The sequence below is a fragment of the Phyllostomus hastatus genome, unplaced genomic scaffold, assembly GCF_019186645.2.
Source record: "Phyllostomus hastatus isolate PE091 unplaced genomic scaffold, TTU_PhHast_1.1 phas_scaffold_78, whole genome shotgun sequence".
NCBI lineage: Eukaryota > Metazoa > Chordata > Mammalia > Chiroptera > Phyllostomidae > Phyllostomus > Phyllostomus hastatus.
The window spans coordinates 23,423,829-23,440,055 of NW_025334041.1; the positions used below are offsets into that span (position 1 = coordinate 23,423,829).

Below are 16,227 nucleotides of genomic sequence, written 5' to 3' on the forward strand. Positions count from 1 at the left end.
ATAAGGTATATTAAGCTAGGATTCACCTAGAGGAAAGTTTCTAAGGCTTTTCCCCACTTGGCCCCAAACTCTCTCTCTCTCTTTTTTCATATATATGGGTTTCATGAGCCTCTTTATATTAATATATACAGCCTGCATTTCCTGTTTGTGTTCACGTTGTTTCCTATTCCTGGAATTTTCTACTCTAAGGTTGTACCTGTCCAATCTTATATCTCATGATTTCTGCTTTGGCCTCTCCAACTCCCATCCCATTACTTCCATCGGGCTTTGCTTTCCCAAGTAAGAATATAATGTCCTTCTTCTTTAGGCTCTCCATGCACTTATTGTTCTCCTCTCTGACTGAAATCCACAAAACGCACTCTACTGTTTATAAGCATTAAATGTTAACTTGTGACATATGAGGAGGTATGAGTTAAAGCATATCACTAAGATTGCATTGCTATAGTGTATATCCTTTCATCCCCATGCTTCAAACTGATGCCAACAGAACTCCATATGAAACTTACACTTGGCAATTTTAGCAATTGGGTCACATAGAGCTTGCCTCAGATCTTGTTATGAATAAGCAATAGTTAATTCTTTATTCTCTGTCATATTTTAAATTAGAAGACAAGAATCTCATCTTTATTTTTCTGCATTAAAAACTGCTCAAATCTTTCAATAATGACTTTTCAATAAGGAGAAGAAAATATACCCACCTCTAATTTTAATATTTTCTACTTTAGAAGTTCATGGGGAAATGAGGTGAGAAATAATTCTGACTGATTCCTTGGGTCAAAAAAAAAAAAGATCAGGATGCTTAAAAAACCCAGGTACATGTAATATGTATTAAATTAAATTAAATGGAATATTTTGATTAACCAGATATTGATGTGAATTGGGTCATGGATATTAAATAATTAGACCAGTTGGCACACCTGTTTTTGGAAACACAAGCGATCTATGTGAATGCCTGGAGCCAAGACAGATACATCAAAAAGACAATCATTAAAAATGAATACTGCTAATATACCTTTAAGATCCTGATTTCAATTCTTTTGAACAAATACCCAGAAGTGGAATTACTGGGCCATATGGCTGTTGTATTTTTAATTTTTTTCAGGAACTGCTGTACAGTTTTCCATAATAGCTGAATCAATTTGCAATCTCATCAACAGTATTCAAGAGTTCCAATTTCTCCACATCCTTCCAACACTAGCTGTTTTTTGATTTTCAGATAATAGCTATCCTGGCAGGTGTGAGGCAATATCTCATTTTTGCTTGGTTGAATTTGCTTGATGATTAGTGACATTGAGCATATTTTTAGATACCTGTTTACTGTTTGTACATCTACTTCGGAGAAATGGCAAGACTAATCCCAATAACCAAGATGGAGAAACAACTGGAATGTCCATCAACTGATGAATAGATAAAGAAAAGGTGGTATGCAATGGAGATATCTGAAATAGTCAAGCTTATAGAAACAGAGTAGAATGGTGGTTGTCAGGGGTGGGGGGATGGGGAAATGAGCTACTAATCAATGGGATAAAGTTTCAGTTAAGCAAGATGAGTAAGTTCTAGAGATCTGTTGCATAACATTATACCTATAGTTAACAATAATGTATTATACACTTAAAATTTGTGAGTAGATCTCATGTTGAGTGTTCTTACCACAATCAAACAATTAAAAAAAAATTAAAAATGAATTCTGCTAGGAACACCATCTAGGTAATCCAAATGCAAGTTTCCTCTGTCCTTCTGCTGTGTCCTATTTAGCCTAGAGACCATCTGTGGACTGGGAGCCCCTATGCCTGGTGTCCTCTAGCAAATAATGAGCATTCAGTATAGAGTGCTCGGAACATTTTTAGCACTGGAATTGCTTCCTATAAAGAGAATTTAATTTATGAGCAGAATTTTGATTTAAATAATTTTCATTTCTTTCCACCAAAAGAATACTAAATTGAGGCAGATAAATGTATAAAGCATTTGCTATGTAATTACTCTTATTTCTTCATAACATTTTATACACACCATGTCAACGCATACAAACATATGTTATGAACATTTATCTTCAAACATAACCTAAAACTTATCAATTCTGAACTATGCAAAGGAATTACAATCCCCTGAGAGCAAAAGATTTGGAGAGTGATAAATGAATGCATGGCACCTCAGGAACCAGGGTCTGTGAAAGCTGCTGATTGAGTAATCTGGAAGTGCTCAGAGAAGAAATATACATCTTGTTCCTGGAGTCAGCCTCTGGGTGAGGATTCATTGAAGACAGGTATTTCTTCAGGATTTTCAATATGTCTCTTCATCTTTATAGGGCTGAGTTAGCCAAGCAATTACCAAAAGAATATACATAGTGAATAAATCCATTACACAGTGCAGTGTAAATCAAGAAAGTCTGAACCTGGACAAAAAGTGTGTGAGATGAATTAACAGTACTTAGAAACTTGAGGTGAGAATTCATCATGTTGAAATGAGTATGAGATTATTTGCCTTTTTTATTTTAATAAGGGCAGGAGTTATGTGGATGTGGTCAGATATTTTATTTATTATTTGTCTACTCCATTTTATTTTCTTTACTAGTTCCCTGATCTCTCTATGATATTATTGTACAATCGGACAGTGCCACAGAAAAGCAACAAGTTTAATGATTGGACTAGAAGTCTTATTAAGAATAAGAAAAAGAGATCCTTTAATTAAAAGTTTTAGAATATTTGGAAAGTGGGTTAAAGTAGAATTCCTAGAGAGGAGGTTTTTATAGGAATATAGGGAAGATATAATAAATCAATAAATATTTAAGCTTTCCATCACCAGAAAGGGCAATTTCACTTAACAATGGGCACTTTCCACCAGAAGTGTTCCAAATGAGGTTAAAAGAATGTAAGACGAAGAAAGACTGTATTACAGAATCTCTGTGGATCATTCCAAAGAGTCCAAGATAAAGATAATTTTTGTTCATGACAGCAAATGATTTATGGAGGCTAAGATAACTTTGATAATTTACTAACTAGAGTTTGAGAAATATAGTTCATTGGTGAGCTACTCATCTGGATTAAAGAGTCATAGGTAGAATGTGAAAGTACTGCGCTGGGCAATTAGGATACCTGAGTTTGGACTCTGGCTTGGATGACTGTATAACCTGCATTTAACTTCTGATGGTCTTAAGATCTTGGCTATAAAATATTACACTATTTATTACCAGCATATCCTTCAGTTTTAACAAACTAGAGAAATCATCCCCGCAAGTATAGTCTTCCTTCAGGTTTTTCTTTTAATTGTTGTTCAAATACAGTTGTCTCCGTTTCCCCCCCACCACTCCCCCCCACCCCAGCCATCCCTGCTTCCCACCCTCGATCTTATCTTCCTTTGGCTTTGTCCGTGTGTCCTTTATGCATGTTCCTGACAACCCTTCCCAATTTTCATGAATGTGAAACCATCAGCTCCTTTATTCTATATCTAACCATTTCCTTTAGGTGATTCTCATGCTGTTATACTCTTGGAACCAATTACTCAGTGCAACCATATGTAGCAATATCCTAAGATAGTATTATGTGTATATTATATGCATGTATATATATAATGTTTTTAAAATGAACCCTTACTGTGATTTAATCAAGCAAAAGTAATATTACATCTATATGTGTCTTCACAAAGACTAATGATGTGTCTTAAAGTGTAGATTGGCCTCATAAACTGGTATTAATGTATTATGTTTTTTAAATTATGACTATTTAATACTTGTGGAATTTGTCAGCCATAGAAATTTAATATCCAAGGAGAAATTTATACCCAAATACAGAACAAATATGCATAGAAACAAAAAAATTAAAAAATGGTTGTTCATTTCTGCCACCCTATATTTGTAACATCTTAATGGTTCACAGTAAAAGAAATTTCTTCTAGTTAAAGATATAGGCTCCATGGTTATTAAAGAACAATGAACAGAATTGTATGTATCTTCAACAATGTTTTATTGGCACCATTTCCTTGAAGATAAAACCAATTGTCTGTCTTCATTAATAGAGGATTATATGTCTTTTCATTAAAAATATTTGACATTGATCAAATCTAGTTATGGCTTTGCTTTTCATAATTTAGGGCTTTCTTTCATATGCCATATTTTCCAAAGTAAAATTATTATATGAAAAATACTGATCAAATAATCTAATTCTTAAGAAATTTGCACATGCATACTTATGAGTTACAGTTTGTTTTAAAAGTTGAAACGATACTGCTGAAAAATTAAGACATTTCTCAATTCACTTTTTGGGAAATTGAAGCACTTACATTCAAATCTTTTACTGATGGCCTATGCATTATTTTTTCTGACACCTTATAATTTTGAGCTCATGTTTAACCTTACAAAATTGACTTGATTTTCACTCATTATGGAGACAATCTAAGATGTAATAGACATTTCTAAGTTACTAATGTTGCAAATTACTACCCTAAACCATACACTCAACTTCCTTAAACACACGGCGTTTGAAAGGAGATACTTGGCCTCAGGTGAAGTAACCATTTTCACACAAAGTATTTCAGTAGCAAAAATCAATTGTATTAGTAAATTTATGTATACTTTACATTTACATTTATGTATGTACTAATTAGTGTGTTGGAAATGTACTGTTTTAGGTATATGAATTGCTCACTTTTCTAAGGATATATAATCACAGCATTTAGTGGGATAGAAATTGTATGGAGGTTATAAAAATATATAGCAATGCATGTTGATTAAGGTAACCATGAAGGAAGGCTTTCTAGCCTCTTATAAAGAAGTCATACTTCTCAGTTCCCTAAGTATATAATAGTAGTCCACTTAAGTAAGGAGACAAAAACTGAATTTATTGTTATCCTTCATAATGAAAGCCTGTAATGAAACCAGTCTTGACCCAGTGCCAGAAATGGAGAAATTAATGTGATTTTTTTCTGACTTTATTAATTGTTATATAACATTGGGGGGGGAAATAATTTGGTCCTGTCTTACAGGAGCAGTTTATTGTATGCAAGGGAATACTAAAATGTACTATACACCTGAAAATGAGCTTTATAAAAAATAACAGCTATGTATATATTTGTTAACCAGAATATGGGTAAAACTGTCCTACAGAATCATAGAATACCATGTTCTCGGTGTGTGATGGATGTGGCACAGACATCAAAAGGTTGTCACTTCCACTTCATTTTTATTTTTCATTTTGTAAAGATGATACGTATCATCTCACATTTCTGGCTAAAACTATATTGTAATTATTGAGGTAGGCAATGAACAGTGTAACATCAGAAGAATGTGGAATGTGTTATTTCTAATGATAACTACGTATTTAACATGCTAGGCAGTGGACATAGATAAGGGTGGCATCTCTGAGCATCTCTTTCTTTTTTCAGTGTGTTTTATAAGACAAGGAAGAGTTTATCAGGTCTATAATTGGCCCTTCCCTTTTTGCTCGAAGGTCTCAAATGAACTGCTCCTAGTTCTAAGGAAGTTAAGAATTCCCCAAGTCTTTATAACTTGGCAGTAACTTCCTAGAACTTTGGAAGTTACTGCTATATCCAGTGAGGTTCTCTAAGTTTCATAGGATTATAAATGTGAATATCAAAAATGTTTGCTAAAGTTTGTTGGTGTGTTTTTTTTATTATGGAAAAATGTACAATGTAAAATTTGCCGTTATACTACATTTAAGTGGACAATTCAGCGGTCCTAAGTTCATTTACATTGTTGTGCAACCATCACCAGCATCCTTCTGCAGAACATTTTAATCACTCCAAATGCAAACTGGGAACCCAGTAAACAGTTCCCCATTCCCCACTCACCTCAGCTTCTGGTAATATTCCACCTTTTATTTCTGTAGATTTTGTCTTTCTAGGTACATCATACAAGTGGGATCACACAATATTTGCCCTTTTGTGTGTAGCTTATTTCACTTAGTGTAAGTTTTCAAGGCTAATCCGTGTTGCAGCATGCATCAGAATTTCCTTAAGGCTGAGTAATATACCATTGCATGTATATACCATGCTTGGTTTATCCATTTAGCCATTGATGGGTATTTGGGTCATCTCCACCTTTCATAGTCCTTTATCTTAATACATATCTATTCTGCTTGCTTATTGCAGCATAACACTTTGTAGGCTCACTAAATATCAGTTTAATGCATAAAATAAATATGATAAAAATTCAGAAATCTTCAGCCTTTAGCAATTTTTCTTGAGGGTATATTGTTCCTAGAAGAAAAAGATGCAACAAACAAACAAAAACCTTCACCATTTGGTAGGCATGGCATGCCACTTGTGTGCCATTTTAAATCCTCTTGACTCCACCTCCAGCTCCAGTAACTCCTGTGACTTCCAGTTTCGCACAGGTGTAACCGGATTCAGGTAGGTGCAAACCAACTGCAATTTATGACAGGCCGGGGATCCTAATTTGTCCTCAGAGCTTCTCTGACACTGTAATGCAAGAAAACTCTAGAAACGCTCTCAGCATTCACTCATGCACAACTTGAAATTGTGAGGGAGCTAATGTGAATGATCCTGGGACCATGCTTGACCAATGAAGAACAGAGGAAAGTGGATGAATGCTTTGCTTTCTCATCTGCCGGGCTGACATATAGTTGCTTACTACAGAGACTTACTGAGACTCTGATCTTTTGATAGATTGAGACAAATTGTAGCTAGGAAGCGACACTTTTTGTGCAATGCTCTAACATATGATCCATGGGGGAATTTCCAAAATTAGTGCAACATTAAACATTCAAAAGATGCAGGAGAGGTAATCTATATTAAATTCCTGTTCAATTGACCTGGATTGTCCCTGAAAAAGTAAAACAAAAGTGGATGGATCATGGAAGATGATAGCAAGCTGACGTAAACTGAACCAGGTGTTAGGTCCAGTTGCAGCTGATAAAAGGAGGTAATATCTAAACTAAAACAAATCAACACTGTGTTTGGAACTTGGAGATGTGGATCTAGCAGCGATGTTTTTCTCAATTGCCATTAGAAAAAGGATCAGAAGCTGTTTGCTTTCACAGGAGGATGTACAACAAACACATTCACTCCCTCGTCCTGAGGCCAATGGAACACTTCTGCCTTTTGTCAAAATATAGTCAAGCAGGATCTGGGTTGTCTTGATGTTCCTCAGAACATCACATCAGTTCTTTATATTCAAGACATGCTGCTTGGACTGGGTGAATGAGAAGTGGCAAGTACTGTATGTGAGATACCCTACTAAGAAAAACCAGGTGGCATCTTCTGCACTCTGATTAGATATCTTAGATCCTCCAGTTTACTAGGGATATTTTCTGTATGACATGTGACCACAGGTGAGAATATTGCTAAACTGTCTGCCGTGACATAACAAGAATCTCCTTTCCTCAGGTTCCCAATAACATTCTCCTCACATCTTTTGAAGTCCTACTGGTAGCCATTACTAGACTTCTAGCAATCTTTTCAAAATACTTTTACTAATACCTTCCTCATTGTCCTCCCGGCTTCTGCCTGATGCCCAGTTCCACTATGCTGCTCCCATATTTTAGATTTTTGGTTATGGCAGCATACCTCTCCCCGTACCTATGTTAGATATCGATTGTCACATAACAAATTACTTTAAATTTTAGCAGATTGGAACCAGTAAATCTTTATTATCTTCCAGTGTCTGTGTGTCAGGGATTTGGAAGCAGCTTAGCTGGGTGGTTTTGAGTCAGGCTCTCGCATGAGACTGTGGCCCAGACGTTGGCTAGGCCTGCAGTCATCTGATGGCATGCCTGGTGCTGAGGTGATCTGGTTCCAGCAAGGTCATGGGTCACCCACCCGGCTGTTGGCAGATGTCTCAATTCCTTTCCAAAAGGCTGCTTGAAAATCCTCATGACATTCCAGCTAATTTCATCCAGAACTAATTAACCAAGAGAAGGCAAGTCAAAGGCTACCATATTCTTTTTGATCTAGACTTTTACATTACATACCAATATTTCTACAATATACCAGTGGTTTCACAGGTCACATCTGTTCAGTGTTAGAGTGAACTATAGAAAGGCATGAATACCAAGAAGCAGGGACCACGTTGGAGGCTGGCTACCACAGCCTCTTTGCATTCTGAGAGCAGCACATATCACACTTGGGAATATTGCCATGGTCTACTTATTGGTTGACTTGAGGGACTGCCTATGAATGGATCCAACTGTGGAGACCTCTCCAGTAGGTCCAGGCTGTGTGCAAGCTACTAAGCTGCTCAGGTCACAATGGCCCACAGATCTGATATTAATAGACAGATGATGGTATTAGACAGATTTCTGATAGATAAAATGGCTGTGTGGCATCTCTGGCTAGACCTAATAGGAGAGTTATAGCACAGACACCTAAGGTTTAGAAGTAAGATTGAGTTTCTTAGAGGAAAAGAAAAAGCATATCTCACATATCTCTATATGTATATACATAACACACACACATACACACACATACCAGGTCCTGGCTTATTATTGTGTCCTAGTACATAGTTTGTGCTTCAGGAAGGGAACCTTAGCACATTCACCTTAGCAACATTTGAATTGAATATGCAGACAGGGAAGATCCAAACAAAAATCTGTTCACTAGATTTCCCTCTGTGTCCCACTGTTTCTGGGTTGCTCAGCAAGAATTTTTTTTTACCCCAAATGTTTGTCCTTTCTCATCAGCCTGTGAATTAATTACCTGCTTTCCCTTTGAAGTCCTGCAACCCTGCTCCCCTTCTCCTTTGCTCTTAATACATACAAACCTCAACTGCATAATGGAGTCTCATAACTTATGGCACCCCCAAAGGTAAAATCATCTTAAATTTTGAACCTTTTCTCCTGTTAATCCATCATATGTTAATGGGATTATTTCCCAGCTAGAATAATTTAGAAGGAGGGAGGAAACTTATTTTTTGCATGCCATACTTCATAATATTAATACTTAGCTTATGATTCAGATAGTGTTATGAGATGACGGAAGTTAATGACATGTTTTATATTATATTTTACAAGTGGGAACAAGCAGGATTCAAAGAGGCTAAGTAATCTTTTAAGAGAAATCAAATATGATAGAACCTGAAAATAGATACTACTATATTTGGCAACTGTAAAATCAGCTATCACAGTCACTGATTCCTCATTCATTCTCTCATCAGATTTAAAGAACTTGTCCTGATTTTGTAAATTTAATTTGCTATTCTTAACATAATTTCTTCTAAAGCTTAATTAATATTGAAGACGAAAGCTCAGCTTGATTTCTGAGTGATCTTTCCTTATCCACCAAAGTGATCTGTCATTTGAGAATTATATTTTAAATTAAAATTAAATTACATTAAATAAAAACTCCAGTCAAAAAGCTATGAGTTCCCCTTTTGTTTTTTAAAAATAAATTTTAAACTACTTTATGCCAGTAAATATACAAAATTTAATTGTTGTGTTCATAAATCCATACAAAGAGATTTTCTAGCCAGCATGCATATTTATAGTTAAATTAATTAGTATTATGTTGAATAGCACAGCCAGGCACTCAAATAATCTATGGGACCACTTCAAGACAGCCATTTAAACCCACATGCTTGCTTCTTTCCACGGCAAAAAAAAATCATTTTAAATGACCAAATGAGTACAAAACAGGCAAATGTATATTTCAGTGTTGAGAAATAATAAGGGCAATATCAATTCTCAGGAAGTTTTGAGGTCTTTTGGGAGACCACAGTACACAGAGGATTGGGGTTGAAGGAATAAAGACTGTCTTAACAGTCAAAATAGTCAAAGGAAGGATCCTGTGATGAAGCAAACACCTGCGAGTCCCTTAATAGATGCCCAAACCTGGAGAAATAGAAGTATGTAGATATGAGGAAAAAATACATACTCATAAATTGCTGGTAGGATGGAAAACTGGTACATTTTGTTGGGCATTTTTGTAATTCTACCTATATCAAATGATTGAAAATTTGTAAAACTTTTGACTAAATTGTTTGACCAATGTACAACAGTGGATGCTCATTGTAACATATTTATTAATGTTGTAAACAATTAGAAAAAAGAGCTATATTTTCACAAACAGGATATCAATGAGATAAATCATGGTAAATTAGTACAACATACTGTGCTACTGTAGCATAGATTTAGTTGTGGAGTTATGCAGAGCAAATGAGACTGAGTGTCTCATAGGCTCGGTCTGGTGTGTGTTTGTGTGAGTGGGTAACTGCAGCCCTCATGTCTACTGAAATGGAATTACTTCATAGCATACTGGGAAGTAAAAAAGCAGAATATAAAACAATTTATAGCAGAATTCCAAAATTATGTAAATGTGTATTTTAATTGCCTAGTAGGATGCCAGCAAAATATGAAGACTACTTACCTGTAGTTTATGGGATTTATGAGGAGTTTTATTAAGTAGCAGTCACTTCTGATTTTTTCTAAACTGACTTGTTGAGTAAAAACAAGTAGTTTTTTAAAATTATGTGAACTATGAATTTTAAAATAAGATACTATGCAGCATTCATGAGATAGAATTTAGTATATTAGTAAGCTGTTTGTGTACTCCTTGATCTTGGCAAACTAGAACATGCTGTTCCATTACCAGATCCAGGGGGGAAATGCACTATCTCATCTGAACGGTGCAAACATATTTAGTCTAACAAGAAACTGGCTCGTTTGAGACTTTATAGCAAACAAGGACAGAAAGTAGTTTGCATAATTTTCTCATGCTCCTTTTATAGTGTTTATCTTTTATAAGGCTATTTGGAACAGTTGCTCGCCACCTGTCAATAATGTGGCCTTTTATAGACTTGGCTTTATATTGTTCTTGTGCCCTTGACATATAAAACAGAGCCTTAGAAGAAGTCAGTGTTGAATGTGGTGAGCAAAATACTAATTCTAAATTTAAAAGGCCGTCTATTGTAGACTAAAATAAAGACAGTTTTGAATGACATGAAAAGAATAGGCATGTTATAAAACCCTCTTCCACAGGAATTAAAAAAAAACATTCCTATCAACATTTTTGACAAGTTCATTAAGAATTATGTTTAAAGCACTAGTCTATGGAAAACTGAGCCAAGCAGCACTAATTTAAAGTTGTTATAACAATTGTGCATGATCTTGCATCAATTCCAACTGAAAATATTTGTGTTGTGAACCTATTGATTACATAAATATTTTGGGTATACAAATAATTGCTTTAACTTTTGTTTTAGTAGAATAAGACTTCTAGAATTTCTTTCTTGATTTATATAAAATTGTCAGGCTAAATGTTCTACATATATTTTTTGAACTGTATCCTTGATGTGTGTTACATGATACTGAATGAACACAATCCTATGCAGAAATATATTTCCATTTATAAAGGGATATTATCCAAGGCTTTAACTTAAAAGCTGCCTATCCTTTGTTCTGTGCAGTTAGGTTCCAAGTCCTCTGTATGTTATTGTGAACAAGAACAATAAATAAAACAAGTTTTAAACCAATGTTAATTTTTTCTGTTCTTGTTAAACAGCGAACATCCCCACACACACTTACACATGTGTGTACAAACACACACAGCCTTTCCAACACCAGTGTACCATTATGCAAAGATATAGGAGTTCAATATCACAGTTTCATATTGTGCTTAGGAGAGGACTTAGTGTTTTCCTTGCCAGAGTTTGCGTATTGTGCTTTCAAGTTGCCTTTAGAAACATTTGTTCTCCATGACACATGGTAGCTAATTGGTCTAACAATTCTTAGCTGTCAAGAGCAATTTTAGATGTGGTCCCTTTTCTGTTCAATGTGTGATTATTTTAAAACTGCTGGAGGAAAGAAGTAGACAGTCCTTCATCGTGGTGGAGATCTGATTTTTCAAAAGGTCTGTTAATTGGACATGTGTAGTATCCAAGGTGCAATGAAAAGATAAGACAGCAGTTAAAGCCTGCAGAGTGAATGAGTTTTCTTCAGATTCACTTGTGATTATTTTACCACCTCCACTTTCACTGACACCCTCATACATTTTATCTTCCTTCAGCCTAGAGGGTATTTTTTATAGATCTCCATGGAATTTTCTCAAGATTGCCTGTCTTCTGGTTCTCAATGTAAATATACTTGGAATAAGATAAACCCAACAGGGTTATCTATAAATAGATTATTAATAGAAATCTGTGGTGGATATTTTGGAATGAAAATTTGATTGTATTTATATTTAGAATGTATGCTTTTCCTAATTAAGTAAGCTTTAGCAATGCTTACTCTTCATCAATATATGTGAAATAGTGTAGAAGTTTTCTTGAACTCAATTTCTTTATTTGCACTGCTGTTGACATCAAACATGTAGTTCTTTGGATATTAAATCTACAGGCTAAGATGTCTCTTTTCTAAACAAAATGATTGAGAAAGTTCCTATGTAAAAGACATGCAAAGTTCTGTCTTTAAGTGACAGGGTCAGTCTAATGTGATAAACAGATATTTGGCAAGTAATTATGCAGTAAGCTAATTGAGATTGTGATGAGCATGATGTGGGGAACATGCAGGTTGTTCTGAGCATGTGTAAGAAGGGAATTCTCCCTTATCCGATGTCAGTAAATGAGTCATTTTCAAAGTAGCCATCATTTACTTTTATTTTTGTAAAAGCTTAGAAGTCAGCCTGGAGTTTTTGCTAAAATTTGATTTATAAAAGTTAAATATCCTTACTAGTTCTTATCTTGAGTAATTTCAAATTTAATAGTTAACTAGTCTTGTATAATTCTGTTTTATAGTTTTTGGGATTTTGTTTTTGGTCTGTGTTTGCCTTACTTAGCAATTACATGCAGACTTGAAATCAATTCACATTTTGTTTGCTCAGGTTTCTATAATAAAATACTAATTGTCATCAGTTAGTTTAAACACATCTATTAATAATAGTGTAACCTCCCTACAAAGTACAATTAAGTATTTTTAATTGCCAAATTCACAATTTGCTCTATTTTTTTAATTTTTATTTTGAGGATAAAAGACTAACTTCTTAATAGTCCTAATCTGAATAATCAGTCTAATTTCTTAATTAATATTAAAGATTAGAAAACAATGAAATATCAAGAAGTTCTCAGTTATATCTAGAATTTAGATTCTTAATTTATGCAAGACCTTTGTATTTTGAAATTTAGATATAATGGTGTATAGCTTACTCCTAACTTGAGCGCCCAAGATAAATATATCTTCATATGCTATATTCAGGGTAGGAAATAAGGATTACTGATTTGTTCGAGCACAGTGAGGAAAAGGAATAAATACCAAAGACATGTGAATAAACTCTAAAATTTTATACATATTATTTTGTTCCCATATTGAAAAGGGTCCTAGGTTCCATAATTCTTAAAGTGAATATTTACAAAATCTCTAAGAGAGTATCAACTAATTTATGAGTAGATGTCTTCCTTTAAAAATTAAAAATCATATCAAAATATCATCAGGTATTGTATGTGGACAGATGTAACAAACTCACTGACTTTCTTAGCTTGTAGAGTTTTGACATCAGCACTATGGGAGAACTGTGTTTCTAAGTGTACTTTAAGTTCTTTATAACTCTTCACATGTGAACTTTATACAGTAATGATATGGATATGCCAAATATACAATTCTTATTTTCATGCAACAATGATTAGTTGGCACAATGTTTTTAGTAAGTCCCTTTCCTATTTACAACTCCATTATTCCATTTGTCATGAAGTTAACATTATCAAATTGTAAACACCTTCCTAGCTAAACAAAATTAACTGTTTAAGGTAAATAAGATAAACACATTCTTCCTACTTCATTCTTTGTAGATTACTCACCTTGTATAGGCATATCTAAGTCTCAAGCTCTAAAATCTAGGATAAATTACACAACTAAAAGTCAGAACTGGAATCTGAAATGCAGGATGGTTTTGTTCTTCACTCAAGATGTGAACCTGGCACATCACTTCCGCTTCTTGTTACCAGTTCTTCTCATCCATGGATGAATCTGTTGGCCTCGTTGAGTGGTTTTCACTTTACAGCAACAGAAACATCTTCTCAAGGTCTTTCATAATCTCAACATATAAAAAATAAATAATAATAATAATAATAATGGAGCTTTTCCTACAGAAGCAACAACAAAGAAGGAAGGAGGGCCGTGGGGTGGGGTGGGGAGACCCTGAAGGCCAGCCCTGAGTGCTGGCCCTCACCTGCCCACACAGCATGTTCAGGAAGGCTCTAGGCTACATCAGACAGTTTCTCCAATTCCATGGACCACATTGTGAGAATCATGCAACTACGGGGTCATTCCCTTTCTTCAAACTCCCAAAATAATGTAATTCTCAATTTTGTGAATTAAGATGTCAGTTAAAGCACTGAAATCCTATTATCCACATTAAAAAAGAAATAATGCATGCAGATGTAAGAGGGTTTCAATCTATGTCAAGAAGGATTCAAAGGTAAAAGTTCCACATTTCAGACTAAAGCCTCTGATTTAAGTATCCCATGAAACAGCTCTGTAATACCAAATAGTACATACCTCAGAAATGAATAGATTGATAAAACTCTAAATAGTCCTTCAATGTTCAGAAAGAAGCAATAGTCCTTTAGTTAAATATAAATTCTCTTGTTTATTTTTATACTTCACTGGAGAGATGAGAAAAATAATAACTTTAAAGGCAGAATGTGCTTAAATGAAGATTTTTCACTTTGGTTACCAGCGAGTAAGCACTTCTGTTGGCACACACACACAATTATTAGACTCTTATAGTCACAATGCGCAGCAATAGACGATGAGGCAGAACAGAGCATATTCTATAAGACAATTCCTTGCTTGGGAAAGAAAAGCCTGCAGGAGACGTTCATATGGGTGCATTGTCTTTCCCACTTACCAAAATTGATGACGGTTCTGAGGTTTTCACTGTGATTAATTTCTGACATCCTTCATGAGTGTGGGTTCTTTAACAACCTAAAATTAAGGAAATGAATAAAAGCAATCTTTTAATAATCCCAAAAGGACCCAGAGTGAAATCGTCCCAGCAGTTACCTTATATAGACTCTGACACAGTTCCCCTCCCGCAATACCGAGTGCAGATCATTACTTTCTAACGATGCAGAGAGACCTACTTTATAACACTTCAGGGAAGTGAATGTACTAGGTCTTGATATGTCTTTCTGGAACATAGAGTAACCTCTAGTTTTCTTCTAGTAGAACTTTTAACTCTTGTGTCGTTTTTAGGTCCCTGGGGCCGATGCATGGGAGACGAATGTGGTCCAGGAGGCATTCAGACCCGGGCTGTGTGGTGTGCTCATGTGGAGGGATGGACAACGTTACACACCAACTGTAAGCAGGCCGAGAGACCCAGTAACCAGCAAAACTGCTTCAAAGTTTGTGACTGGCACAAAGAGTTGTACGACTGGAGGCTGGGACCCTGGAATCAGTGCCAGCCTGTGATTTCAAAAAGCCTGGAGAAACCCCTGGAGTGCATTAAGGGGGAGGAAGGCATTCAGGTGAGAGAGATAACATGCATCCAGAAGGAGAAAGACATTCCTGCGGAGGATATAATTTGTGAGTACTTTGAGCCCAAGCCGCTCCTGGAGCAGGCCTGCCTCATCCCCTGCCAGCAAGATTGCATCGTTTCTGAGTTTTCTGCCTGGTCGGGATGCTCCAAGACGTGCGGCAGTGGGCTCCAGCACCGGACGCGGCACGTGGTGGCTCCGCCCCAGTTTGGGGGCTCAGGCTGTCCAAACCTGACGGAGTTTCAGGTGTGCCAGTCCAGTCCGTGTGAAGCTGAAGAGAGCATGTACAGCTTGCATGTGGGACCTTGGAGCACGTGCTCAGTGCCCCACTCGAGACAAGTGAGACAAGCGAGGAGACGTGGGAAGAACAAAGAACGGGAAAAGGACCGAGGGAAAGGAGTGAAGGACCCAGAGGCTCGGGAGCTTATTAAGAAAAAGAGAAATAGAAACCGACAGAATCGGCAAGAAAACAAATACTGGGACATCCAGATTGGATATCAGACCAGAGAGGTTACCTGTGTGAACAAGACGGGCCAAGCTGCTGATCTGAGGTAACATTTCATTACTATTAACTACATGTGTCTCTCTGTCAAGACCATGGGGTAGGGGAGTCCTTCAGACGTGCTCTACTAAATCCTGGAATGCACATGCCCACAACCTAGGATGAGCCACCCCTGAGAGTAACATTTTCCATTTAAGGCCTTAAAGCTTTGTGGGTGTCCTGGCATGATTTTCACTTTGCACATGTCTAGGCAGCGTGCTACTTGCGTTTAATTTTTCTGTCAAAATGAGAG

The 16,227-nt window shown here is 36.0% G+C and overlaps 1 protein-coding gene across 2 annotated transcripts in view; it reads left to right on the top strand.

Moving 5' to 3' along the window:
* THSD7A (thrombospondin type 1 domain containing 7A) overlaps window positions 1-16,227 on the top strand; it is a 369,265-nt gene that overhangs the window by 140,009 nt on the left and 213,029 nt on the right. For both annotated transcript variants that reach the window (XM_045827695.1, XM_045827696.1), the window contains exon 3: window positions 15,153-15,984. In XM_045827695.1, the coding sequence (XP_045683651.1) occupies window positions 15,153-15,984 (832 nt within the window). The remainder of the gene's footprint in view (window positions 1-15,152; window positions 15,985-16,227) is intronic.